The sequence below is a fragment of the Lytechinus variegatus genome, chromosome 10, assembly GCF_018143015.1.
Source record: "Lytechinus variegatus isolate NC3 chromosome 10, Lvar_3.0, whole genome shotgun sequence".
Lineage (NCBI taxonomy): Eukaryota > Metazoa > Echinodermata > Echinoidea > Temnopleuroida > Toxopneustidae > Lytechinus > Lytechinus variegatus.
In genome coordinates this window covers 20,293,385-20,317,740 of record NC_054749.1, presented here as the reverse complement: position 1 = coordinate 20,317,740, position 24,356 = coordinate 20,293,385, and the positions used below count along the sequence as shown (strand labels likewise).

The following is a 24,356-nucleotide window of genomic DNA, read 5'->3' as shown; positions in this document are numbered from 1 at the left end:
ATAATCCATTGAGTAAATATACTGAAGGGCAACTGGGCAACATTACACAAAACTTATCAATTGAATATATGGCGAAGTTTTATCATTGTTAGAATTGACCATTGATCATACAAATCAAATTTAAGATCAATTACGAAGATCGGTGATACAGAATCCTAACGGTGTTTCACAAGAGTAAATCTGAGGTGATTCCTTTTGATTTTTAAACGACCAAATCAACATAACTTCCGCCAGTCGAATATGACCTAACATATTTACATGACTGATAATACATTTTTGTGGTCAATTCAACCGAATTATTAAAAGCATTGAAGTTTATTAAAAACAATTTAATTATTAACTAGTAGCTAATAAACCTCAAAGCTTGCTAACTTATATGTGTTAAGAATGAATACAGAGAAAAAAAACATCTGTTGTACTATTTGCTCCTTGCGCCTGTGACAAAATGATTCAGAAGTGATTACATGGGCCATCTGAAAGATGATATGAGTAGGAAGACTGTTTTGTGTTCATTTATGTATTGGCAATGATGGAAAATGTTACTCAGATACTGAGTAACTTGGACGGACTAACAATGGAAAACATCAGTGTTTATCAGCCAGTTTTCATGTTGCAGTATATAAATAAGTATCAGAGCAACATCAAGGAAAGACCAGAAATTTTGTTGTCAATAACAAAGAGTAAAAAAGATACTAATCATATTCATTTGTTCAGAGTCAAACAACTCTTTCACTAGATAATGCCACTTTTATCCTAGAAATCTATTTCTGTGCCAATCCATGGGGTTTAAGCATGAAAATCAGACATGGCTTTGTGACAAAGTTCTAATTACCAAATTCAAAATTGTGTTCAACTAAAATAATTAAATGTAAAGCAATATTCTAACATCCATAATGATAAATATCCATGATATCCATACATCACATATAATTTGTGAAATCTCTAGGTATTTGCAAATAAAGTAGACATCACTCATATTAACAATGTCCATTAGCAACATGGAGGATAGGATATCATACACTTCAGTGATTTAAGAAAAAAAATATATATATTTGTTTGGATTTTAAAAAAGCTATGCATCAATATTTTTAGCCTCTCACATGAAATTTGTGCATCACAATCCTCAAGTAGTAAAACGTTTAGGGATGTCAATTTCTGTAAAATTATTACAGACAGACAATGGCTTGATACATAATTACTGGTATGTAATAATAATTATGTCAGATATTTACATGTTTCCAAACAGGTTTCAAGTCTGTTTCTACTATCGCCCAAGCTTCACAGGGCTTATAATATGAGCCTTGGGATTTTTGGCAGTGGTGTGTCAAAATCTTTGCCCAACCCCATGCGATATAGTCTTCTACAAGACTAATAAGTGGAATAAAACACATGGAATATTCCTAGGTCCTTGACAAACAAGGTTTTGATTTACGATCATTGAAGTAACAGGCTTTGCTCTGGAATTTGACGTACAGAATGAAGAACACGATTACCAGATATCAAATGAAGATCTCGGTCTGTATTTGTTCCCTTCTCATGGCCTGTAAAAAAAAACATACATGTAAATAACATGATTAAGATGATTGAGATCTATCACAAATATATATTTTGTTAATAAAATTGATTAACTTGTATAACTGTAAACTATACAGTTTCCCCTTCTGCAATATAAATAAAATTTAAGTAATCCGTCGCCGTATGGCTTGACAAGATCTTGTAGCCAAATTTCAAAGGAAATAACTTTCATAACCAACAGCATAATCTACCAAGATGAAATTACTGTACTGTACCTTAAAGTTGAATTAAGAAGGGGGTGAGTTTCCATAAATATAGGTTCCACACACAATATATAGTATATATCAGTTGTTCAAACAGATAGCATGTCACAAAAACCATCTGCCTTCTCGATATTTTGCTTAGAAAGTCTATGAAATTAGCCCCCTGTCAGAGCCCGAGAGACGAGTGTACAGAAAAATCACTCTGAGTGTGACGTCACCGGCGGGAATTTAGTGTAAGAGGTGCCTGGGTTTAATACAGAAATGCTATGCAGAGTCAAAGAAAGATATTTTTCAAAGCAACTCGAATCAAACAAATAAGAATCATATGTACAAATCTTTACTTTACCTGTATAAAGAATAGTTTGAATTATTATCATGAACTGTTAAATCATGATGTAAGATTGCAAACAGTGAGTTATTGAATGATATTGTCACTATTTCTCATTCATTTTATCACGATGTACCTTCGAGTGAGTAGCTGGAAAGTAGATCCGGCAGCTAGCTCAGCTAGCTCTGCCCGGCCGCCTACACACACAACAAACACACAGCAAGCATAGCGCGCGGCTTTCAACTTTTAGTCTGGTCTGTTAGCGTCAAAAATGCCCTACTTGTGGACACGGTGGACAAAAGCATGATTTTTTCTCCAGACCTTTGTTTATGTATAAGAACTAAGAATGGGGTATGCTCCAAAAAATCTGGCTGCAGGAACAGTGAAAAAATGGATGAAAATGTCAGAATTTATGAGTTCAGATTTGTCTGATATATAGACTAGCGCTAGTGCAAAACTCAATAGCAGTGCATTATTTTGCATTGAATTAGTTCTTGAATTCAGACCCTTTTTGAACAGATCTTCTGTTTGTCCTCGTATCTCAATGCACCAAATATCTGAATGAAGATGCTAACCAAGCCGAAGGGTGACGATGGAGGGGGTTGAATGTTGGTGTGTGTGTACATATTTTGGTCTTGGGGTAAAGGTGTGCAAGACACATTTTTTGCATGTGTTGGAAATTGTGTTGCCATGGTAACAGTGTATTATTGCAAAAATAAGGTAAAAATCTTGCAGTTAGAACCACTTCCTCTGTTTTTAACCGATTCTCATGAAATTTGGCACACACATTGGTCTTGAGGTGAAGATGTCTAAGACACACTTTTGTGTGTCTTTCAGAAATCTTGTTGCCATGGTAACAACATATCTGGTGAAAATTGGGGAAAAAAACTTACAATTCAAACTGTTTCATCAGTTTTCAATCAATTTTCATGAAATTTGGCACACACATTGGTATTGAAGTAAAGATGTACAAGGCACTTTTTGTGTGTTTCCAAAATTGTGTTGCCATGGGAACAACATATTATATGGCAAAATTTAGGTAAAAACCTTGCAATTTGAACTACTTCATCAGTTTGTTGTTGTTGTTTTGAACCAATTCTCATGAAAAAATTATGGCTCACACATTGGCCTTGGGGTAAAGATGTGCAAGAACCTTTTGTCAGAGAGTGCAATGCCTTGGTAATCACATTTAGCCAGAAATATGGGGGGAAACTCATTGTGGATCAGTCTACTTCTCAGTTTTCAGCCTGTGCTCATAAAAGTTGACACAAATATTCATTTTGGGTAAAGATTCATATTCAGTATTAAAAGGGAATCAAGACTTGGTCATAATGTTGTGTGCATGGAAAAAGGAGAAAAATAAGAATGGTGAAAGTTTTAAAGAAATCGGACAAGCAAAATAAAGTTATGGCTGCTTTGAAATTAAGATCCCTAAGGCTACTAGTATGTAGAATTCAAATTGGCAACTGGGTAAGTAAATTATGACAAGGGGTGAGGCTGCAAGGACAACTTTCCCATAGTTATCAGGATTTTTGGTTTTCTCCTAAATCCCTATTCCATTGGGGCCGTAATATAAACCCGGTAGCATGTTTTATGTCCTCATGAAAGAAAGATATAATTTGAAGTAAAACTTTTGAAAAAAGAAATTTTAGCTAATTAATTATTCCAGTACATGGAAGAGTGGTCCTTGCCTTCTTAAATCACTGTGACATCACACATGCGGTCAATTTGAAGTCTTCATGGGTATATTGATTACCAATGTTTATAACTTTAATATGTTCACAACTTTGTTATGGTTTGTCCGATATTGTTCAAACTTTGACCTATAAACTTGTCTGATTTTTCATTTTCCTCTAAAAACAAGTGTTTATTTGGGTTTGATTCCCCTTTATAACGTCATATAATAGCGCAGGGTATTAATCATCTTCAATAATATTTATAGGCTTTTGGGGGAGGGGCGGAGAAGGTCCTTAAAAACTGACAACATAAAAATATAGAAGGTTAAAGGCCATGACCATGAGGAACTTAAACACTCTTAAAAAACACCCCTTACATTTTTTTGTTGGGGGGGGGGCTTTAGAAAATTGCCACATAAAGATTAAAATGAAATTATAACAACTAGGAACTTAACCCCCCCCCCCCAAAAAAAAGGGAAATCCTTTACACTTCAGCATATTAATTTAAAGCCTCAAACATTCTGCTTTGAAAAAAAAAGTTTCCGGTGTCCAATTAATCAATGTTTTATTTGAAGCATGAAGCAGGGGCTGCCACAGAAATATACTGAAAAAATTAAATGAAAGAAAATATAAGGCTAAAATCTATTGTGCACATAGGTATATTTTTGATATGGTATGTTACTGAGTCATGGATTTGCAAGTGAATTTCTAAAACAAGTGCAGATATTTTGATATATATTTATATTTCTATAATAATTAGTTGCATGATTAAAGGTACACTTTAAAATGTCAGAAAAAATATACTTAGAGACAGGAAACAGAAAGAGATGGCATGGTGAAGCTCAAAATCAAGAGTGATGTGAAAGTTAAAAAGAAAGAGTAGGAACGGAATATGAATATGAATAAAAGACTGAGTAGGAGAATATAAATAAACAATGGTTAATTGGGTACTGTAAACAAATTTTTTATCAAATCAGAATGCATTAAGCTTCAAATGAATGGTCTGAAGTGCAAAGGACTCTTCTTACCTTTGAAGGGGGGGAGGCATTTTCTGCTAAAAAGTATATCAGCCCCCTATTTTTTTCGGGGGGGGGGGGGTTAAGTTCCTAGTCATAATCCTTTAACTGTAATTTTAATGAGGTCATTTTCTAAAGACCCCACCCCCCGCAGAAAAAGAGTAATGTCTAGCTTTAAAAATGCATTGACCCCTGAGGGACAAAGGTGCTGTCTGGTTTGAGCATGAGGAAATAGAACTAAAAGTGGTATGGGGAGGGGTGCACATCTTGGGGAGGTGGAACTAAGGTTTGGAAAATCAGCTGTTGAAAGTACAAGGGGTACACATTTTGTTTTGCTTGCCAGTGTTGGAACTCCTCTGCTTCAGCGGAAGGTTTCATATTCACCCAGTGTACCTCCAGCCTATATGCCCTTAAGGGGATGCGTTTTTTAAGAGTGTTTATAATTTTTATGTTTCTAATGGCCACTGCCTTTACCTTCTTTGATGTCAGATTTAAAGGACTAATCCTGCCCCTTCCCCCCAAACCCAGAAATATTAATGAAGGTGATTAATACCCCACATTTTAATGCAGAGAAGACATTTAGAATTTAATATGAATCTTTACCCTAAGATGAATATTTCTTCCAATTTTTATGAGCACTGACTAAAAACAGGGGAAGAAGTTTGATCCACAATAAGTTTTCCTACATTTCTGGCTATCATATGTGGCTACCCTGGTAATGCACTCTCTGACAAATGCAAAAAAAAGGTTCTTGCACATCTTTACCCCAAGGCCAATGTGTGAGCCAAATTTCATGAGAATTGGTTCAAAACTGATGAAGTAGTTCAAATTGCAAGTGTTTTACTAAATTTCGCCATATAATATGTTGTTCCCATGGCAACACAATTTTGAAAATGCACACAAAAAGTGCTATGTACATCTTTACTTCAATACCAATGTGTGTGCCAAATTTCATGAAAATTGATTGAAAACTGATGAAACAGTTTGAATTGTAAGGTTTTTTCCCCAATTTTCACCAGATATGTTGTTACCATGGCAACAAGATTTCTGAAAGACACACAAAAGTGTGTCTTAGACATCTTCACCTCAAGACCAATGTGTGTGCCAAATTTCATGAGAATCGGTTAAAAACAGAGGAAGTGGTTCTAACTGCAAGATTTTTACCTTATTTTTGCAATAATACACTGTTACCATGGCAACACAATTTCCAACACATGCAAAAAATGTGTCTTGCACACCTTTACCCCAAGACCAAAATATGTACACACACACCAACATTCAACCCCCTCCACCGTCACCCTTCGGCTTGGTTAGCATCTTCATTCAGATATTTGGTGCATTGAGATGCGAGGACAAACAGAAGATCTGTTCAAAAAGGGTCTGAATTCAAGAACTAATTCAATGCAAAATAATGCACTGCTATTGAGTTTTGCACTAGCGCTAGTCTATATATCAGACAAATCTGAACTCATAAATTCTGACATTTTCACCCATTTTTTCACTGTTCCTGCAGCCAGATTTTTTGGAGCATACCCCATTCTTAATTCTTATACATAAACAAAGGTCTGGAGAAAAAATCATGCTTTTGTCCACCGTGTCCACATAATTCCGCTAACTGACCAGACTATTTGCTGTATTGCATTTACGTAAACAAACGGTACCGGTAGTATACTGCGGTGGCTTTACTTTTCTATTCGACATTTGTTGACGAAGTGAAAGAATGGCCGAAGATAATGATGAGTTGGGCCTTTACATGGATTTTGAAGACTTTGTTGAAGACGAAGATGATGAACTTGAAAGTGATGAAAGAAACGAGAGCACGGACGAGGACGAAAATGGAAGCTGGGATTCTTGGGAAGATGTTACTTCAACAAGTGACGATGGTGGGGAAATCGGAGAGGAAGGCGTCGTCGATGCAGAAGTCCCCCGTCCTGCAGGCGGGGAAGTACCGGTAGCACCTCGTCCTCGGGTCCCACAGCCATATCTCCATGAGCCGTTACCAAGAGATGGTGATGTCTTAGTAAATGATGGCGATGCTCATCAACAAGATGTTGAACCTCTTCGTTTGTTGAACAATGATTGGTAAGAAGAACTTGTAATTTTAGTAAAAACTGCGGTACCGGTATGAGCCTACCCTGCCCCTGGTTGCGGGCCGGAGTCGGAGAGCCCTGCCTGGGCCTGGCGTTGTCCGTGTAAATCTAGCTCTAACAGAAACACTACAGTTAGACATCTACATAATGGGGTAGCCTATCATAGCACCCCAAATTAAAGGATAAACAAGAAATTGTTACCTCTATTATATGGATGAAAATCTTTTCAAAAACAAGAATCCCAACTTGACTTTTGAATTTGAGGCTCAAACTGGACCATCAAAAAATGAAAATTTTTATGTTGCGTTTGTTCTCTCCTGTTCGGCCATTTTGTTTTTTATTTGGGAAGGGAGATTACGAACGCGACATAACTTTTCCTTTTTTGTGAGTCCAGATTGTGCCGCAATTTCAGGATTCTGATTTTGATAGATTTTCATCCATGTAATCGAGGTAAGTGCACAATTTCTTTTTTTTTCTTTTTAATTTTGGGTGCTATGGCTACCCCATTATTTGTAGACGTGTAACGTTAGCTTAGAAGTTAGCTCTATACATGTTTTACGCCAGGGTTATTTCTATGTGTGATGGGGGCCCCCAAATCTGCCCACCCAACGATTCGAGTTAAGATTTGACATATATTTTTTTTTATTTCATAAAATCTTTCAGTTAATAATGTTCCTTATTTTTATTTTGAGTAAGTTTACCACATATCTCATAGTTTGAAAGAAATATAGGATTTTCTTGGAAAAAACCTTGGGCAGTCATTTTTAAATTGAAAAAAAAGATGTTGATAGATAGACCCTACCCCATGTCTGCGCACCTCTTCACTTTGCACACGATTCAGGTATTTTGATGAGAAAGGCTGCATTTTGAGGCGGTCATATGAAATGCCCCAAATCGTTATCTTCCACCATTTTGAGACAGATTTTTTTAATGAATAGCTGTCTATGCTTTGCATGTGTAAAGTTTGTGCTTTTTGCTTATCTTTTACTAGAATCGCGTAGAAAAGGGGGACTATGCAGACTTGAGGGAACTACTTTTTTGTTGTATTATGAGCTAAAAAAATTCTGTACATGGCCATTCCCTGTGTCCATGCCATGGACCATTGATGATATTTATGGAATTGTGAAAATTAATGTTGATTTGATCTGACTTGAATTTGGTCATTTTGATTTGTTGATCAATGTATGGTGATGATCTACACTACAGTTTATTTCAAATTTTCAATCATGCAAATTGTACTGTTACTTCTAAGTGATTTAACATTTATGAAAACTAATTTTTAAAAACTAGAATGTGTTGTATGATATGCTTTTAGTATTTACTATTACAAATCAAATGATTTTGTTTTCGTTTTTTCATCAGGTGCTTGTGTGGCGGCCACTGCCATGTGGAGCCGTCCTTTTCTGCAGGGGACTGCTTGTGCTGCAGGGAGGTAGCAGAAGTTTCTAGAGAGGCTGATGTACTTGGTGTTCAGTGTTTGACAACCACAGAGGCATTCGAGGCTGCAATTTTGCATCCAACCTCTCTCTACATTGGTTGGCTAGAATACACAGAGCGATGGCGGCAAGCATCGAAGGCCTTTAAGGATCGGAACAATGAGTAAGTTTCTTTATGACAAACAATCATTTGAAAATATTACAAAATAGGGTATATAGAAAATCAGTGTCCTAAATATTAGTAAGCACTAAACAGTCTACATGTACTTGGCATCTTGCAAGTTATAAACTAAGGTCTACATTAGGGAAATTTTCAAGATTGTGGACGCAATTGTGAATTGTTTCTTGAAATGTACATGCATATTTGTGTTGGGGACTCAAGTCAAATTACCATACTACACTTTGTATTTCTTTGAAAGTAAGTATTCTTTGCTCCAGAAAGATAATGTGATAATAAATACATGTATTTTTCAATTTGTATTTTGCAGGAAGTATCGATATGTTGCTTATAGGAAAGTTGTTCGGTGGTGCTGGGGGTATCTTGGCAAAGACATAAGAGTGCAAATACCTGCCTGCATCCATTCGAGGATAATGCGATCTTACCCTGACGGTGCTGGGAGGTATAGAGGAACAGTGCTGAGAGTCCTGAGACGCTAGACTTTGCTCGATTCAGTGGCCGAATATCCAACTTGAGACATGAACTCTGATATATTGTTTACATTATATTTATTATGTTGCTTTTTTGTTACTATTCAATATACGTTTTATATAGTCAGTTGACTGTGGTTGGTCTGGAGTGGAGTATGTAGATTTACATCTGGAATTTAATTCAGGTTCATTTTATATATAATCCATAAATTTTGACAATATTCATTATGCATATGTTATTGGTGACTGAAGACAGTGATACGTTAAAGATCTACTATTTGATAAAATAGACTAACACACATTATATGACACCTAGATAGATCCTTGTGATTTGATTGGTTGTTTGATATTGTTCATTCAGCCCATTTTGCAATAACGTCATCAACTCTTCAATTTGGATTTATTCATCGAGCAATTTTGGATCCATCCGATTTTGTCCATTGCACTTGCGCACCGAGACTGCAGCTAATGCACCAGCAGTGCGCATGTTGTAATGACGTAACAATCAACAGACCAAATTCGCACTGCATGTGCATGTTTTGAATCGAAATTCATGAATTTGATAAGAAAAAAAATAATTTTTTAGGTGTCATATAAACCAAATAAGGAATGTTTTTTCTATTGTGCAATGGACTGAATACTTCATCTGGTGAAAGATGGAAGAATGGTCCATTCAACAAGGCGTAGCCGAGTTGAATGGATCAATTCATCTTTCACCTCATGACGTATTCTGTCAATTGCACTCACAAACATTCATTATTTGTATATTTTGATTTTTTTGGGGGGTCACGACCTCATTCTATAAAAACATCAAACCTGAAGGATTTCTATCTTACTATTGTGTGTTTATAATAGATGAATATTGCACTCTCTGCAAGTGCATGACAGATAATAAATTAATCTGGCTTGTGCAAATTTTTCCCCACTAAGATCGTAGTCTCGCGAATAGAAATGTTTGTAATTATACATGAACATGTCCAATATTTATAGACATGACTTTTATTATAGTACATATCATACTAGGAGAATATCCTGGCCCTAATGTCTTTTTGTCTGTGCAAAGCCATTATTATTATGTTCACATAATATGCTTTATAAGACGTGATTGCTCATAATTCATGTTCCATTGTGTTGATGTAAATAAAGTGTTTAGTTTCTCTCACACACGCAAAAAACTTATTTTTTCCTCTCTCATCACTGAAAGTACTCCATGACGTACATTGTGCATAGATGAAGGTGATGATGACCATTATGATGTATGGATGATTGTTCATATGATAAGGTGACGGTGATGCATGGATGATGAATATTTCACATTTATGATAAGAGTGACAATGATGATGAATGTTATCATATTCATGTAAGAGCATAGGTGGGGGAGGGGGGACAGCCCCCTAAATTTTGTGTTGATAACCTTATTTTTGTCAATTTTATTTCCTGCATCCCCCGAAATTCACGTGGCCCCCAAAAAAATTTAGGGGTTTTCTGTGTCCATCCCAAAATTTCAAGTGGACCCCTCCTAAATTTTTTGGCATCCGCCGCCGATGGGTAAGAGTGATGATGATGAATGTTCATATTTATGATAAGGGTGACGATGATGATGCATGGATGATATTTTTCAGTCCTGTGATGATGATTATGATGATGAATATAATCCATGGTCATGATAAGAGTGATGATGCATGAATGGATAATTTTCATAGATGTTATGAGGGTGATGATGATGGTTCATGGCATGGATGATGCTTATGAATGTTGTTCATAGGTACAGGATGATGACGATGAATGTTGTGCATGAAACTGTGATGGAGATAACTGCACCAGTGGCAGATCCAGGTGGGGGCACAGCACAAGGGACAACCATCCACTCTACAATATGTACACCACCCTTGACTTCCTAGTTCCTAAAATCATAAAATTTGTTGGCTTAACCCATTATCAGGCCTGGTGCCTTGTTTTCTAATCCTGGATCAGCGACTGCTGCACTTTGAAATGGTTTATATCCACTTAGAATATCAGTTGATTTGTCTAATAGCCCAATTGTCTCATTTCACTTTGATCTAATTTCCAAATCATACGGTCTACTACAAGTATGATGGTGGAAACGACTGGGTGGTGTTAAACCAACTGAACAGAGAAAATGATGTATCAGACCAAGAAGAAATTAGAGTGAAGTCGAAGACTGGTTGTAGGCAAGATAAAATTAGACCATGTGAGATGAGGCTAAGTGGGCATTACCGGTTGTCAAAGTGAGTTTAGACCAATTGGCTATTTGTGATCACAGTCTCACAAATTCATGCATTGTACAAACCACTCATGTTAAAGCCAGTAGATACAAAATATCGTTTGAGCAAGGCTATTTGCTTGATAACTCACACCTTGTTATAACAGAATTACTGCCAAAAAGTGAAATAACAAAGCCAGTGACGACACATGTATTTGAATTTTATGTATTCATTTTGAAAAGAAGTGCAGGTATTAAGTGAAAAACTATATATCATGCACTTGTTTGAAATGTCACTTGCTTCATTTTGACATTGTATTGCAGTGTACTGTAGAAACATGGTGTAAAGAGTTCTACATTATCCAAGTTATATTCTGGTCCCATACATTCATGTTATAGAATACAAACCAAAAATATCGGAGTATATAGTCAACCTCATCAAAGAAAAATTGGTAGGGATTTGATAACTTTGACTTCATAACATTGACACATGAGTGATTTAAATAATAGAATGCAAAAGATGACTTTCACAGACCTTCGATTTTGGCAATTATTTTACTTATGCAAATTGGCAGTTTGACTTGGCAATGGTAACTGTATATCAAGATTCCTTGCTCTAAAAGATGTCTTGTTTCTCTGAATTTCTAATGATTTAATCAACACACTATCATAAAAATAAACAAGCCCTCACACTTAAGTTTGCTCTCACTAACACAATATACAGAACAGTCCACTCTGTTATCGGGTGATTGAATAATGACAATTGCCTCATTACAAGGAAACAATTTTTGAGTGAATATAGCTTGAAATTGGGACTGGGATAATTTCCTTTTGATATTCAAAACTTGTATCTGTGCTCAGTACAGGAGTGGACTGCACTGTAAAACGTTCTTATATAATAGGCTACAGAGTTGGAGTGAACAGTTTACAAACCTTATTTTACCTTAACAATTAACATTGGGCAGCTGCCATAAAAGTGACATCAAATTAGAAGAGCTCACAACGCTCTAAACATGGAAAAATTTTATGCAAAGATGTTTGTGAACTGTTACAACTGGAAATGTACATACATGTAATCAGACAAATTAAATGCCATTTTTCAAACAAAATATATGTCTTTATTGAAAAACTAATCCATAGTAAGTGTCCTGCTCTAACCAACATCTTGTTTGTTTTATAAAAGTTATTACACATGTCCTATTACAGTGAAAATCTTTCAAATGGGTTGTACCACTTGTACATGTTCATCTACTGGTATTTCTCTTTTCAATTTGGAAAATGATAAACATATTTGTTCAATAATCTAAAAGAATGTATCATCAATCACAAGGCTAAAAAGATATCCTGAAAAAAAACCCTGTTACCCCAGCTTGGTTACATAATACTATTAAACATCTTCTCTAACACCTTCCAGACGGTCAAAGGTAAAACGAAACACTAGTAATAAGCGAATATGCAAACCTATGGGAATGGAAATTGTATTATATCCCGGAAACTGTATTTTCTGCTTCAAATAAGTATTCTGTGATAAATGCGCACACCTCTTGCAGATGGAAAAAATAAAACACTAGACAATGTGTAGCTCACCATGATTTTAACAAAATGATTAACATTGGAAAAGCATACTTGGAAAAAAAACATCTCGCCTGATTATGCAATCGATTAAACATATTATCTGCTGACTGTAGATGACCTCATCCTCATGAGCATGAATCTGGACACAGATGATGCAGAAATAAATTAGTGAAAATAAAACTCAGAAAATTACACAGGTTGCCTCATATCATTTGACCCCTAGATGACCTTTGACATACCATCATCATCATCATCATCATGAACACATGTGGGATTACCCAAGGATAAACACAAACGAGAGCAAATTCAGCAAAAAAAAAAAAAAAAATGATGCTAGGTCTTTGCCAAGACAAAATCTATCTTTATAAAACTTAGATGAGACAGCTACCTGAAATCACAATCATCCAAGTACCCATACTTGTGTGTTTTAATATAATAAAGCCATACATAGATGATTCTGTCAATGAAATCTGATTATCTTAAAAAAATGAAGGAAAAAAAATGTTAACGGATACACAGACGGACACCGAACTTGCTACCATAATAAGTCCCTTCACTAGGGCATATAAAAACACTAAAAAACTAGGACACTCTAGGCACTCATAGTAGAAGCACACATTTGGACAACTTTTTGGACAAAAGTATGGATCAAACTGATTCAGCATCTATTCACCGTTGTAGTTCTGACTTCTCTTCAATGCAACAATGAATTATACATAAAGTTTTCATCTGGAGTGAATAACAATATACTTTTCAGAAGAGGTGAAAAATGGTTTTACAGTCAACATGATTTCTCCTGCCCTTCATATATCTGGCAAAATATTTCAAGTTCCAAAGATGAATAGTCTAACAGACTGCTACTTAGTTTCAAAGTCATTCTCCTCACATGGCAATGGCAGCATTGCCATCTTCACTGGTGTATAAATCGACGATGTTCATTCAACCGTTGAACAGCCTCAGCTTTATCAGGACGTTCCACTCCTGAGCACAGAGGTGGTTTTCCCTCTAGTTCCGGGATAGTTGAACGGATCTTCTGTTTTTCAGACACAAGCTTCATCGTCTCTTCCATGAGGAGTGTCACATAATCTATGAATATGAAAACAAATAAATTTAGATCTATTTATATTTACAATAAAAAATAGGGGCAACGGGGGTGAGTCATTAAAATGCCATCTAAGAATGGGTGATCAGTTAAGCTAAATGATTTAGAAATAGAATATAATTAACACTAAGATGATGTTGCATTTGTTGTGTAGTCAATTATAACTTTTAACATGTTGAAATATAAGTATAAACAATGTAATAAAAACAGAAGAATTTCAAATAATGGACAATTTCTAGCAATTGTAAGTAACATGCACTTTTGGTCAGATTACATTTTTGCAACAGAATAACATCAATTACACAAACCTCATCTATACAACAGATTTTAACCGATTGAACTATGTGCTTTGTTTTATTTTGGTGAAAAGGTGGGAGAGGGCAAGGGGGATCAAGTAAGCATTCATATTATGAATGGTAGTGCCAAATATACTTACTGTATGTACAATTTGTCAGTACTCTGGAAACAGTGTGGCCACCCTCTTTGGCTTTGGGGTAGTTGATTTTGTACATGGGTGTTCCATCAGCCTTAGTTGCATGGCTCCTTCCAGCATTTTCATTCCAGTGCAAGGCAGCGATTGCCAGTCTGCAAATCATACCAATCAGAGTAGGTGAGTGAAAAAAAAATATATGCCATCTAAAGAACTTAGTACTTAGCACTTTAGATCCCTTTGCAGAAATAACAATAGTTCCTCATGTAAATAAGGGAAGTTATTTGATCTAGTGGGAAAATGCTATATTCTACTTTTGACAATTTAAACTGGAAATTTTATGTGTCCAAAGGACACAGATGCCCCCGCTTAGTGCGATCAGAAATCCATTCACTATGATTGAACTTATTGCGAAATCAAGTGGGGAACAAACGGAAGGCCAGACGGATGCACAAGGGCAACGACATACATGCCCACTCCGGACTTCGTCTGTGGGGGCATAAAAAAAATAAGAAAGCGTAATATTCACCGACAAAGTAGTCAGGCTGGTAATCAGAAAGAAATTGCTGTGATGCAGAATTAACCTCAAGTCAAATTTCTACATCTACCAGTCCTCATCCCCTCTCCTGTCGTTGTAATACAGAACGAAACAATACCAGGGTGTGTTTCATAAGCTGTATATATGATCAGAGCAACTTTAAGAATGACTAGTGCTCCTCTCATACACACTAAATAATAGTGAATACCATTCACAAGAAAGGATCACCAGCCATTCTGAGAAGTCACTCCTTACGAACAACTTTATGAAACTGCCCCTAGATGGATGCAGTTCTTACCTGCACTTTATGCCTGCATATGAGTAGGCCAGCATTTTCGGACACCAATACAGCATCACACTGTGAAAGGCCTCGACTGAACTGGTTTGTGCAAGAGGGGACATCTTCTTCATGTCATTCTTGAGTCTGGTTTTCGATAATTCCTGGGACAACTTATCGAAAGCCTTTGAACCTGCACATGAAATAATGAACAATTAGAAAGATGCAACCTACAAATAACCTCCAAGAAATAAAATTGTACTTGATTTACTTAGTATTTCACATAATTAATAATATGAATATACTACTAACTCAGAATACAATGTTTCTGTATTTTTTTACTGGGGAAAGAAAAATATAAAAAAGAAGTAGACTTGAAAGAATATGGCTTGTGCAGGAGTAAGTACAGTGCATACAAGGTTAATCCAGTTCACTTGCTGGTCCTTCATCTGGGTTCACTGGTGGCAGCACACCACTCTCCTTTCTGTATTTTACAACGTATTAAATAAAATGCTGAATTACCCCACAGAAATATCCTTCTATATTGTTCACTAACCTTGGGTCATCCATTCTCGTCTTTCATAGTCCTCTCCATGGGAACATGATGGATACAGCTCTCCGTGATTCTCATGGACATTCCTGATGTGGTTGAGGATTGATTGGAATTTGGCGACGATGATATCTCCATCACCATCTGGAGTCGAAGATGCACACCAGTACACATGATTGTTTATGGATTTTTTCCATCTTCCAAGAACTTCACAATCTTTCAGCTTTGCAATGGCACTGATTTTCTTCAGGAGACCTGAAAAAGAAAATAAGAATTGTTCATGCAATTTACCCTTTATTGAAATATAATTGAGTTGTCATGATGAAAGTATTGTTAGGAATTATTTGCATCCATCTGACTATCCTTGAATTAAAAAATAAGTAGATAAACCATATCAAATGGCTCTAATATTACACAGAATAATCAACCTTACTCACCCTTGGCAATGTGCCAAACATCATACTTGTGCGTGATCTCAGGATAGTTCTCTCGAAGCCACTTAGCTACTTGGGCATGTCTATCTGTAACCAGAGTGTCTACCCGGACATTCAGCTCTTCAAGTTTGGCAAGTCCCCTCCTTAGTCCTTCCTTCTCCATGGCATTGCTATTCCTTACTTCATTGCTCTGTAAAATATGACAGGTGTGAAGAACATTTAAAATTTTACTAAAAATCTCAAATAAAAAAAATAAAAAAACTCAAATCTGTGTAAAAAATATTGTAATAAAATTGATGACAAGGCATTTTCATAAATCCATGTGTATGGATATAATACGGATTTTATGGTTAGTAACGAAAGAATTCTTTCAAGGTATCAGTCTTGATTTTTCCTGAAGTAAGAAAAATCTTTGCATAAACTCTAACTTCTTACGATATTCTAGTTAACGGCATACATCAAACCACATAATAAATTTGTCTTTGCCTTTCCTACGTACCATTGCAAGTTTACTAATCCCCCTTGATTTAATCAAAGTTGTGAAATATTAAATTATACTTTTCTCGCTCTTACCTGAACTAACTGCACATCAACAATCTTATTCCTCTTGAGGTCCATCAGAGTATAAGCCCCATACTTGGCGCAATGTCCAGGGGAGTCTGCCCGTCCGTCGCCACCAAGTACCAGTCCCTCCCCTTCAGGAATCTCCTGGATGACCTTCCTCTGCTCCTCTTTAGCTACCCTGATGATCGCTGGCTGTAGAGTTTCCCTCTGGTGCTTCATAAAGGTCTCCACTGTGATGGCTTTTAAGTTCATATGTTTCAATATCCGAAGAAACTTGGTGGGGCTACCACCCCCAAAGAGTATAGCAGCTGCCAGAATGAAGTTGCCAGCCATGACATCGCCAACCTTGGGCTGACTCTGCCAATCTCTACGGTGACCACAGTCGAGGCATGTAGCCACCACTTTCATGGCAGATCCGTAAGTGTGTGGACACACCTTCTCCACGTTCATGTTCCTTGACAAGCATGACAGGCATACTTGAAACAACTCCAATAGGTTTGTCTCAAACACGATGAATTTTTGCTCCTCTAGTGGGCTCTTTGGTTGAGATCTGCATGGAAGACCAAACACATTTCTTTTTTTAAAATGCAATTCATCATCAAAAGAACAGAAGACCAAATCCTACCAAGCATTATGTTGAATTGATTTTTTTAATAGCGTACAAATCTAAGTGGCATATCATTGTCTGATTGGATGTAGTACAAGAAAGTTAATATGAATTTTATAAATTCTCATAACAAGTGATAGGAAATACAATATAGCATACATTAACAAATTTCAAACTTTAAATACTATTTATTCAATGTAGATAATCTGTTGAATGATTCAAATTAGAAAATGTCATATCAGCAGGTTGTATTCTGATGCATGGACTACAAAATGGGCGAAAATACTAGACTAGAGCTGACTTTGATGCATCAATAAACTGTGTACAGTTTTGATTCTTTTGCATTCAGGGTCTTTGCGCAAAAGTATGTCTGAGTAATGGAATGAGTGTGCGGGGGGGGGGGGGGGAATACATAGATTGTGTACTCTCACCATTCACCAAAATATATGAAGTTCAGCAAAAGATATCAACTTACAGTGCTGGTGGTCTTTCCTTGCATGGCGAGTTAGTTTCTTCAGATGGAATGTACGTGGGATCTTTACTCTCATCATCTTCCTCAGGTTCATCCTCTGGCTCTGGTTCATCCAGTTCACTTGCTGGTCCTTCATCTGGGTTCACTGGTGGTGGCAACACAACAATCTCTTCAGTCTGTGTGACCGCATCGCATACCTCCGCCATTAGCCTTGGCAAGTTCACTTGCTTTCCTGTCAAAAATAATAATACATTATGGATAGTACCCCATACATATTTAGACTACATCTCTACTCTTTACAGGAAGAATTCATATGCAAGTGGCAATTTTAGGATCACTAGGTTTAATTCTCATGGGGAAATTTAATGGAAGGAAAAAAAGGGACATCGCAGACAAGGTCAAGTCAACTTTTTTCAACAATGCCATAATAATCAACACTTCGATTGTGGTCATCAAATGGAAATACAAGACAAATATAGTTTTATTTCTTCCTGAACATATGGAACTGCAATTGTTTTGTGGTTCAGTCAACTTGGTCAATATTATGAAATATGTAAAAATAAAAAATATTATATATATAATCTAAACAATAAAAAACCAAAACCAACGTGAGGGATATCATTGACATTATTCATATCATTGAGTTGTGCATATGTATCTGTTTTGTGAAAAATAAGCCAAATAAGCCATATTTAACATCAGATTTTGATGAAATTTTCAGCATTATGTTTGCATGAATTATCTCTATTGATTCAACAATCATCATGGGTAGAGTGAACAGCTTTCTATGATGTAGTACGTAGTAACCACTTTGACATTTATGTCTCCAACTCACCTCTTGAAATAGTGATCGGTTTTACTTGCACTTTGCAAGATCGCCTCCAGATTCTAATGCCGACTCTTCGATGAAATTTCTGCAAAATAATAAGTATAAAAAAGTTCATTGTATAAGGAGCTATAAGAGACAAATTATAATAACTGTGGTTCATAAAGTACAAGGTGCATATAATGACCAAACAACTATTGCAAGTTTTAAGTTCTAAACAAAATGATCTAGGCCCTTCTAAATAATACACATATTCTGCATCGCTATACATGTATTTTATTTTGGGTTAGAGTTTAGAGGGAAACACGATATCATGATCCCCTTTTTATTCTTTATTTCTATTCATTTTTTTGGGGGGAAGGGGGTGTCGGTTTAGGTTTCCTTGGAGACTATACATAATAGGCATGAAAAACGTTAATGAATGATACATAATGTAGGCTACATTTGTATCTTAGGCATTAATCTTTAATCATCACAGGAAAAAAAACCTAACATGCACAAAAAAAATGTGTCTCAGTTTTCTATCTACTAAGTTGTTCTTTCACATGAGATTATAGATCCTGCAATGTCAAAGTAAAAAAAAATGGAACGCCTTCAAGTACCTTCGCCGAGTAGTGGTACTGACACCCTTTACTCCGTCCAAGAATATCTTTGGTGATTTCCTCTGCATTTTTCTTTTCATATTCCTTAGTGATGTCCGCAACTTCCTATAAAAATGACATCAATCTGGTTAGAAATAATGACCACCAATACATTACGACCATAGTCCATACATGCTGACCTCATATAGGGATCTATACACCCTCAACACAATAACTTTTTACAGTGATGTATCACATTATTCTTTATTAAAAAATAAAGTTATTACTAATACTTGATCAGACATGTCAGATATTGGCTTTTACCTATTCATTCTTGGCAATGACTTATGTCTAGATCTAAATATAGCAGTCTCTAGATATCTAACTTTCTGATTTTGCACTTAGGTCTTAGCAGAGCTACCAAGTCTCACGCATTTTGGACTCTTGTTCATCCCCTCAAATCTCTGTCTCACGCAACTATCACAGCCTATCTCCATATACATTGTATACAATGTCTGTGATCTCACCCAGATTCACAGAATTAAATCTCATGCATATCTGGTCTTTGAACTTGGCATCTCTGTCTTCTTACTCTTAGGCATGATGGAAAATTCTGCATCGGTGCATGTTCTGATATCTATTTATTTATTTATCTATTATGTCTTATGAATAAAACTTTGGCTTACGCCTCATTATCTACCTACCTTTTTTCTAAAGTACGAAGTTCTTTGCCGTTTGACTTGTGGCTTTGAGGCAGAGTCAGAGGCAAGCAGAATTCTTCCTTGTGTCGATGGCCTTGCTGCAGCTGCAGCCACACCCACAGCTTCACTGGCACTGCTCTTGGACATGTTGGATGTTGAACTTGTTGTTTGCGAAGATGAGTGGGACTCGGAGCTGGAATGGGTTGCAAGAGGTTCGGAGAGAGTTGTAGTCGAGGTAGAGGCAGCAGGTTCATAGATGTGGGGGACAGCATCTGGCAGGAGTTTAGGCGGGTTTTTCCGGAGTCCCATCTCATACATTTGAAGTTGTGTTGGGTCATATTGGCTTTTGTCGAAGTGTAAACTACATACATGTATGTGCTTTACACGAGTGTGGTCAAATACCCTGTGAAGCTTGATGAAATGTATCCATGCCATCTGGAGGGCAGAAAACCTACCCCCAGCAGCTGGCAAAGGCCCAGGCATTGAATGTACTGTAGCGGACTGGTATGTCGACCCGCAATTCATGACCATACAGCGATCCCCTGACGTCTTTTTCTTCTTTCCTTTAGTCTTTGACTCCATTTTTATACCCTCTGGATCACTTCCACTGATAGTTCATTCCACAGAACGATCTTGAATAAAACGTACTATCGACCTTCCGAGTTGTTTTCTATATTTAATAACGTTAGAAGTCACCGTCCCACATCCAAACGCAATTCGCAAGTGAGTTGAAGACGTTATACGGTAGCTCGACAGCTAGCTGCGCCCGAGCGGGCGGCCGGTAGGCACAGAGCAATTCCGCAACCAACTGTGTTTTTGCAAGAGCCGCTTCACACGGCGGATGAATATGTCATAATAATACGTCTGCTACGTTTATCGACTGGTGAGAAGACCTCGATCAAATTTCATATTATTCGCCTTGAAATTATTCCTTTAGGGTCTATGGTATCATTGTGAGGGAATTTACATATTTTGAATAATAGTACGACCATAAATATATTTTTAATCATTTCCTCTTTGCAATTTCTCCGGCTCGAAGATACAACTTCAACTGCAGTTTATGACTTGTTTCGCCATACGGACACAGTCCCGAACGAAAACAAAGCATTAAATCGTCTAAAATCGCTACAAAGAAAAAAAGTTTAACAATGTAGGGACATATTATTGACTATATGACTTTCAATGATTATTACTTCCTTTTAATATCGTTCACATGAAATCAATAGCGATAAAATGAAGTTTTGACACAAAAGTAAATATGCAGGCGTACGTGCATAGTACACAAAATGGCATTGCCTTGTTTACTACATACCCGCCGGTGACGTCACAGTCAGATAACCCCCGTCTCGGTAGGCATTGCAGGAGCGAACTCAGGGAAAATGGGTAGGGATAAATCGTTCAAATTCACTATTTTGAAAAAAAAAATTGGGGGGTCGAATCACCTCTTAGTGTTTTGGGGGTTGTAAGGTTGCTATTAATGTAAATATCTCAATATTTGGAATCGTCTTCTTAATTCAACTTTAACAAATCTTGGAATACTATTTCAATAGATACAGTTTTCCATCAAAGCTTTTTCTTCCTGCCTTCCTGGACATTAACTACATGTATTTGTCACAAACACATATATGTCATACATGTACATGAAGTACCAGGAGCAATTTTAAAAATGTTTCATTCTTGTCCATAATACATGTAACTTATTTGTAAAAAAAATATTTAAAAACTCTAACACTTAAAAACAAGAATGTTAAAAATGAATGGAAGAGTTCATACTCCAAAGAAATAGTATACTGGGTCAGCTCATTCTCCTGTACAACAGTGAGTGATGTACAAAGATGTGTTTTCAAATAATTTATGGAAGTCACAGTTATATGCACTGGACAAAACTGTCAATTCAATTCATTAGGCTCTGTACCATTTAATACTGCCTTCAAAAGAGGTCAGACCGAGCCTTGCTATTAATTTTGGACAGCTTTGATAGCTTTAAAAGCTGAATAGCTTTAAACTGTGCTGCTCAACAATTGTGGCCCATATACTTAGACCACAGTCTAACTCTGTGCTAAAATTATGGGGAGCCAAAAGATCAATAGTTCTGTTTGTATTATATATTTCTAAATGTTTACTATTTTGTTTCCTTTTGCTTTGATAATGAAGAAAAATACTTCAGTTATCATTCCCAGACAATTACGAACAATTTGGGTGTCATATGAGTTAATATATTGAACGTGTACCGGTACTGTAAGGGATTTGTGCTCCAACTTTAAACCAGGGTTTGATTTAAAACAGAGTTCAGAATACGGGCCTGTGTGTTTATTGTGCAGAACAGAAATACAAAATTACCTGTGAGTACGTTATAGGAAGGCAATGGCTGTCTGACTCTGGAGACCCCTTCACCACGCTGTAATCCCAATCTGTTATGGACGTGCGCGTACGAGCTCCAGTAATCTGCAGATTGACCTTCTCTGCTTAATACATCATGCATCTTTGAGCCCCTGACGTTGTGGGTCCAGTTTGTGATCGATTGATGGTGAAGCTTGTTGGGCTATATGACGATGAAAGAGACAGACAAAATCAAACCAGATGCAAAAAGAGGCAGCTAGAATAATTAACTGGGCAAATCTGTAGTACTGTAGTCCTACATGTATTTGATTACCCAAATGATGTACATGTACATGACTTTTCTAATTCTTCAGCATTCTGATTTTGCTCAAGATATTTGTCTATTTATTATTTCATTTTCAAAATCATCAAATAGATAACAAATTAAACTTAACCCACTTTCATAATTTTAAGCAATAAATACCGGTATGGATGAGTCAAAATGATAAAAAGTTTCTAAATTGCAACGGATATATGAAAAAAAATATCATACAATCCTAATGTTGACTAAAATTATTCAATGGAATGATTATTTTGAATGATCAATAACCATAATAATAATAATGATTAACATTATTTGTATAGCGCTTATCACAAAACGTGCCTCTATGAAAGCTTAGGAAAAAATATAAAAAGAGAAGGAATACCAGCAAAAAAATAAAGTAATTGCAAAGTTCACAGTAGACTGTAGACAGTTGAGGGGCTTCAGTGGAGACAATGAAATGATTCATAAATCAATCAAAGATACAGGACTACAGGAGCTGGACAACAAATACTTACATGATCAACATCATGGTGAGGAAAGTGTGATTTGTAATGTGTGCTGTGATAGAGCTTCTTATTAAGACCAATGTCAAAATGAGATGAATGGAGAGTTGGACAAGCAGTCGGCCTACGAGCTCCGGGAAGCATTTTATTTCCATTATAAGACTGGATGGAGAGAATAAAGACAATGAACAAGAACACTTTAATGAAAATTGTACTGTACTGTATAAAATCATGAATGGACAATGTCAATAGTACATGTAGGTAAGAGAAAGGAAGCCTAACCATCTCTCAAAAAATTAAGTGATGTACATGTAGTAAAAGATCAGATCTTCACAATCACAGTTAATTGGCCACATTTTCAATAAGGTACTATTAGTGGTTTCTTTCTTTTTTTGACAATGGGCCTATTAGATGTTCTAGTCTGCAAGAAAATGACTCTTCAAATCAATAGATTTGTATTGGTTTTAAATCTGAACCTCAGTAAAAATTTATGCCCAAAATATGGTAGGTGCCTATGTAATTGAAATTTGTAAAAAAATAAAAATAAAAAATAGCCGTGGATTAAATTAAAGACTTTCTCGTCTTTGTAAATATGTTCATTTTTTAATTTACAAATTCATTGACATTGTAAATGAGATTCAGACCTTATAAGACTCCAGTCCAGATCAGGGGTGAAATTTTAATTTCATTAAATAAGTTACACCCATTCATTGTTAGACTGTTCCTATTGCTCAATTAGATCTTACTACAGTTATAGTCATCATAATTTAAGCATGTTGAATGTAAAGTTTGACATGTACAGTCTAAATAAAGGAGAAAGACATATTCATCATATCAATCAAAAAGTCAATAAAGCTCAGAAGGTCGTGGACATGGGACATTGAACACCGAGTCTCAGACTGATCGAGTGAGAGAAATCAGAAAAAAAATACCTCTTGAGCAGATGTGGTAAAATCTGATGGTTGTGGATTTCTTTCCATTGTAATGGTAGATCTATGCATCCATCTTGTTCCTTTTGAAAGTGAAGGAGCGATTACAGATTTACGATCATCAAGAGGAGTGATGACAGTCATGTTTTTGGACCTGTTTGTGAGGACGGTACCGGCCGACTGTCCCTGCGGCTGTCGGTGAGCCACCGACTTCTTCCCCTTTCCCGTCCCCGCGATGGGAAGGCTCTTTGACTTTGGCGGACTGCAATCCAACGATTCCGATGCCATTTCTTATTTTGTCGACGTTCTTTCACTTAAATAAGGCAGATATAGATGTCAGCAAGACTTCCATATGTCATGTAGATCTAATTACGAGGTGAAATAAAGATCATTATCTTAATGATCCAAGGACCAAGCTAGAATTCCC

At 36.4% G+C, this 24,356-nt stretch overlaps 3 protein-coding genes across 4 annotated transcripts; 1 reads left to right on the top strand and 2 right to left on the bottom strand.

The window, feature by feature from the left end:
• Window positions 1–1,319: 1,319 nt before the first annotated feature.
• LOC121423190 lies at window positions 1,320–24,324 on the bottom strand. The gene is made up of 4 exons (XM_041618508.1): window positions 23,933–24,324; window positions 23,013–23,162; window positions 22,194–22,395; window positions 1,320–1,541 (listed from the first exon to the last, which is right to left on the bottom strand). The coding sequence occupies exons 1-4, from the start codon at window positions 24,215–24,217 to the stop codon at window positions 1,435–1,437; spliced, it is 744 nt and encodes a 247-aa protein (XP_041474442.1). The 5' UTR covers window positions 24,218–24,324; the 3' UTR covers window positions 1,320–1,434.
• Window positions 6,426–10,131, top strand: LOC121423189. The gene is made up of 3 exons (XM_041618507.1): window positions 6,426–6,880; window positions 8,251–8,487; window positions 8,813–10,131. Exons 1-3 carry the CDS (start codon window positions 6,519–6,521, stop codon window positions 8,979–8,981), a joined length of 768 nt encoding a protein of 255 aa, XP_041474441.1. The 5' UTR covers window positions 6,426–6,518; the 3' UTR covers window positions 8,982–10,131.
• LOC121423188 lies at window positions 11,315–21,382 on the bottom strand. 2 transcript variants are annotated; one of them, XM_041618505.1, is made up of 10 exons: window positions 19,857–21,382; window positions 19,174–19,278; window positions 18,581–18,659; window positions 17,749–17,977; window positions 16,676–17,216; window positions 16,106–16,292; window positions 15,675–15,923; window positions 15,140–15,311; window positions 14,310–14,458; window positions 11,315–13,857 (listed from the first exon to the last, which is right to left on the bottom strand). In XM_041618505.1, the coding sequence occupies exons 1-10, from the start codon at window positions 20,433–20,435 to the stop codon at window positions 13,682–13,684; spliced, it is 2,466 nt and encodes an 821-aa protein (XP_041474439.1). In that variant the 5' UTR covers window positions 20,436–21,382; the 3' UTR covers window positions 11,315–13,681. The 2 variants fall into 2 exon arrangements, with proteins under 2 accessions (XP_041474439.1, XP_041474440.1); XM_041618506.1 differs by lacking the exon at window positions 19,174–19,278.
• Window positions 24,325–24,356: the final 32 nt, after the last annotated feature.

Excerpts from the sequence above, each read along its gene's own strand:
- LOC121423189 (XM_041618507.1), top strand. The coding sequence starts at position 6,519 with ATGGCCGAAGATAATGATGAGTTGGGCCTTTACATGGATTTTGAAGAC. Across the intron at positions 6,881-8,250 it reads CGTTTGTTGAACAATGATTG|GTGCTTGTGTGGCGGCCACT; the intron begins GTAAGAAGAACT and ends TTTTTTCATCAG. Across the intron at positions 8,488-8,812 it reads TTTAAGGATCGGAACAATGA|GAAGTATCGATATGTTGCTT; the intron begins GTAAGTTTCTTT and ends TGTATTTTGCAG.
- LOC121423188 (XM_041618505.1), bottom strand. The coding sequence starts at position 20,435 with ATGGAGTCAAAGACTAAAGGAAAGAAGAAAAAGACGTCAGGGGATCGC. Across the intron at positions 19,279-19,856 it reads CTTCGTACTTTAGAAAAAAG|GAAGTTGCGGACATCACTAA; the intron begins GTAGGTAGATAA and ends TCATTTTTATAG. Across the intron at positions 15,924-16,105 it reads TGTTTGGCACATTGCCAAGG|GTCTCCTGAAGAAAATCAGT; the intron begins GTGAGTAAGGTT and ends TTTCTTTTTCAG.
- LOC121423190 (XM_041618508.1), bottom strand. The coding sequence starts at position 24,217 with ATGGCATCGGAATCGTTGGATTGCAGTCCGCCAAAGTCAAAGAGCCTT. Across the intron at positions 22,396-23,012 it reads CTCACCATGATGTTGATCAT|CCCAACAAGCTTCACCATCA; the intron begins GTAAGTATTTGT and ends ATCGTCATATAG. Across the intron at positions 1,542-22,193 it reads TTCCTATAACGTACTCACAG|GCCATGAGAAGGGAACAAAT; the intron begins GTAATTTTGTAT and ends TTTTTTTTACAG.